Consider the following 3,015-nt stretch of genomic DNA (forward strand, 5'->3'; position numbering starts at 1 on the left):
ATTGCGGATGATTTGCAGTTTGTTCGAGAGCATTTTACCTGGGGTGATATTGCCGTTCGTTTTCACTTCAACAAGTGCATAATTCTCAAGGGAGAAAAAAAAAATTGCCAGCACCAGATGCATTTTAGTGATAAACCAGGAGTTCCCTAGAAGCCAATCAATCAGTGGTTGCACTTTAGATTTTCTAAAAACAGGATGCAAGTTCCACTAAGAAAGAAAATTTTCTTTACCCAGAAAGAAAACATGCGAAGGCAATTCTATTTGTTCAAGGAAAATTTACGAATTGGGCAGGCAATACAGGAAACTAGCAGAACCACAATGTACAAGTGCTACAAACAAGACTATTCAAGACCTGCAAGATTACGAGGATCAAATATATACAATGCCTGGGTGAAAACTCTACAAATGCCAACAAACCAACCTAAATTTTCTTCTTCAATGCTGACCAGCAAGCTTGTTCATTTTACAAATCTCACTGCCTATGCTACTGGGGTATACAAAGGCGGCGTCAACACACAGACCTCCTTTGGTGTGAGTGCAATCAATCTGAGTCATTGAAAATTTGATCTTCATTAATTCGCTTGGACGATCGACAACAAAATCCCCGACACGGTAATAAACCCAATTCCCGGGGTTGTCCAAAAAGCATTTGGATGCTGCACGTTGACCATCAGAAGTTGTTAGCTGGAATCTTACAGGTTTTATATCCCAGCCGTGGATGTGCTCAGAGTTACAAACTCTACGACCCATTCTCTTTGAGGACCTGCCAAGCTGGAGTCTGAAGAATAGGCTATACATCCCTTTCGGAAATTCAAACTCGAACTCTCCATCTATTTCAAACCACCAAATCTGTTGAAGATATGCAACTGTGTGGAATCTAAATCCAGAAAGAGGAACAATATATCAGTCCAATGTTCCTTCTAGCATTCAGAGTCCAAAGACATAAAGACAACCATAAGCAGGACAATAAATACAAAGTTTAAATTGTTTTAAATAAACAGAATTCTCTCTTGCTGGTATGTTGTTGAATGAAAAATTAAATAGTGTCAGACTAAATTCAATAACGGCAACTCAATTCAATAAACTAAAATATATCAGTACATAGAATGAACAATCTCTAATAAGTGCAAATAGCAATTTGTGGAAATGAAATTGAGTTTATTCAAATGTACAAACTTGCTATCATAAAAGCCAAGAATTTGAAATTTGATTGCCCAGAAGGCATCACGCCAAACCACCAAAAAAAGCTTGATTCTCTTAAGTTTTCTTTAGACAATATTTTCTCTGTGTACCATTGGATCTGACAATCCAATGAAAACGAAAATTTATTTGTTTTGTATAAATATATATATATATATATATATATATATATATATATATATATATATATATATATATATCACCTTGATTCTTCAGTAGAAATGTGATTCCAGTATCTCCTGTCATCAATCCCAGTAATAGACAACCCCTTTGAAGAAATTGAAAAGCAAGCCCCACCAGTATTCTTATCCAGCCATACCTCCTGTAAAAGGCCAAACCATCCAATCTTATTCTTAACAAAACATACACGGGAATTCAAAGACAGAAAGAGACATACCTTTGTGCCACCATCAAAAGGATGAGGCCTGCACATCCTGGCATAGACATCTTTCTTTTCCAAACCCACTACAGTCTTCTCATCTAACACTTTCTCACATATAAACTTATAATTTGAAGGCAACTTTGATTCCCATATAAAATCAGCTGAAGAAGCACCATGAAAAGCCCGATTCAGGCGAGCCAATTTGCAGATATCAGGTGGGTCCAAGTGCATTAGAACTAATGCTAAGCAACTCTCTGGTATGTCACCAAGCCTTGGCTTCGAAGAAGGACCCTCTCCATTTGTATCACACAAAGTAGCGCAAGATAAATTAGCACCCATCAAAAAAGAAAGAAAGAAAACAAATCCCCTTAAATCCAAAACCCTGATTTTGATCCAAGATAGAAACTTTCAGTCAAGAATTTGGGTACAAAATTAATGGGTCACGAAAGTTGAAGGTGACAAGAAAAGGAACAGAGGGCCCTGAATTTGAGATAGTGTTAGGGGCTTATATGGAGTCGAAGAGTGGTTAAAACTTAGAGCTGGTTTGGTACAGTTGAGTAATTGAGTTTGTGATGGTTCAGCTGCTCCCGTATTTTTGAGGTGGACGAACTGGAATCTTATCCAGTGGTGAGCAGCAGTGCAGCATTGGGAAAACGGAAAGTCCTAGGTTTTAAAATTCCACGCTTGCAGACAGCGCGTGTAAATGTTTCCTTAAATACGTGGCATATTTATGTTTTTCATTTTTCACCTAAAGTGGATTAAAATTAAAAATGTCTCATGTGATTGATTGAGCTCTCCTAACTAGTAGTTGAAATTCTGAAATGTTGTCTTTACATGCAAGATTGGATTCCATGTTTTTAGCTTCTCCAAGGGCAACATTGTTTACATATAAATGGTGTTGAAGATGCGATTAGACCTAGTTATAATTTAATTAATTGGTTGTTTATAAATGATAATAATCACATATCTTTAAGCTATTTCATAAAATAACATTGAATCTTAGAAAAAGTTATAAGAAAAATATTTTTATAAAAAATATGATTACCTATTTAAGTCTTATCTAGAAAAAAAATTAAAATTATTTCAATACACTGAATTAAACCAAAAATCATTTAAAATAATCATATTAGAATTAATGTGTATTAGTGCACTTTTCAAAACTAAATTTTATTTGAAAATATATCAAAATAATTTTTTTAATTTTTTTTTATATATTAAAAATATTAAAAAAATATTAATTTAACATATTTTCAAGTAAAATTCATCCAAAAACAGAATCCACTACTCTCGCACTTAAGACACAAAAGGATGAAAATGTTTATGAGAAATTGCAAATTGGAATTTTCCAAAGACACTGTACAGTCAGCGTCGAACAAGGACACGCTCTAACTAGACAAGTATACCTTTGAGCCAGCTCATTGGCATGTGTCCTC

General features: G+C 34.8%; 1 protein-coding gene across 1 annotated transcript; it reads right to left on the reverse strand.

The window, feature by feature from the left end:
- Window positions 1-208: 208 nt before the first annotated feature.
- Window positions 209-2,214, reverse strand: LOC133681469 (F-box protein PP2-A13-like). The gene is made up of 3 exons (XM_062104522.1): window positions 1,598-2,214; window positions 1,404-1,522; window positions 209-877 (listed from the first exon to the last, which is right to left on the reverse strand). The coding sequence occupies exons 1-3, from the start codon at window positions 1,919-1,921 to the stop codon at window positions 436-438; spliced, it is 885 nt and encodes a 294-aa protein (XP_061960506.1). The 5' UTR covers window positions 1,922-2,214; the 3' UTR covers window positions 209-435.
- Between the last annotated feature and the right edge of the window lie 801 nt (window positions 2,215-3,015).

This window comes from Populus nigra, chromosome 2 (genome assembly GCF_951802175.1).
Source record: "Populus nigra chromosome 2, ddPopNigr1.1, whole genome shotgun sequence".
In the NCBI taxonomy this organism is placed as follows: domain Eukaryota; kingdom Viridiplantae; phylum Streptophyta; class Magnoliopsida; order Malpighiales; family Salicaceae; genus Populus; species Populus nigra.

What these genes read in the sequence shown, in the direction of transcription:
- LOC133681469 (XM_062104522.1), bottom strand. Translation starts at nt 1,921, where the DNA reads ATGGGTGCTAATTTATCTTGCGCTACTTTGTGTGATACAAATGGAGAG. An exon ending in CTTTTGATGGTGGCACAAAG is followed by an intron (nt 1,523 to 1,597) that starts GTATGTCTCTTT and finishes GGCCTTTTACAG; the next exon opens with GAGGTATGGCTGGATAAGAA. An exon ending in ATTTCTACTGAAGAATCAAG is followed by an intron (nt 878 to 1,403) that starts GTGATATATATA and finishes TTCTGGATTTAG; the next exon opens with ATTCCACACAGTTGCATATC.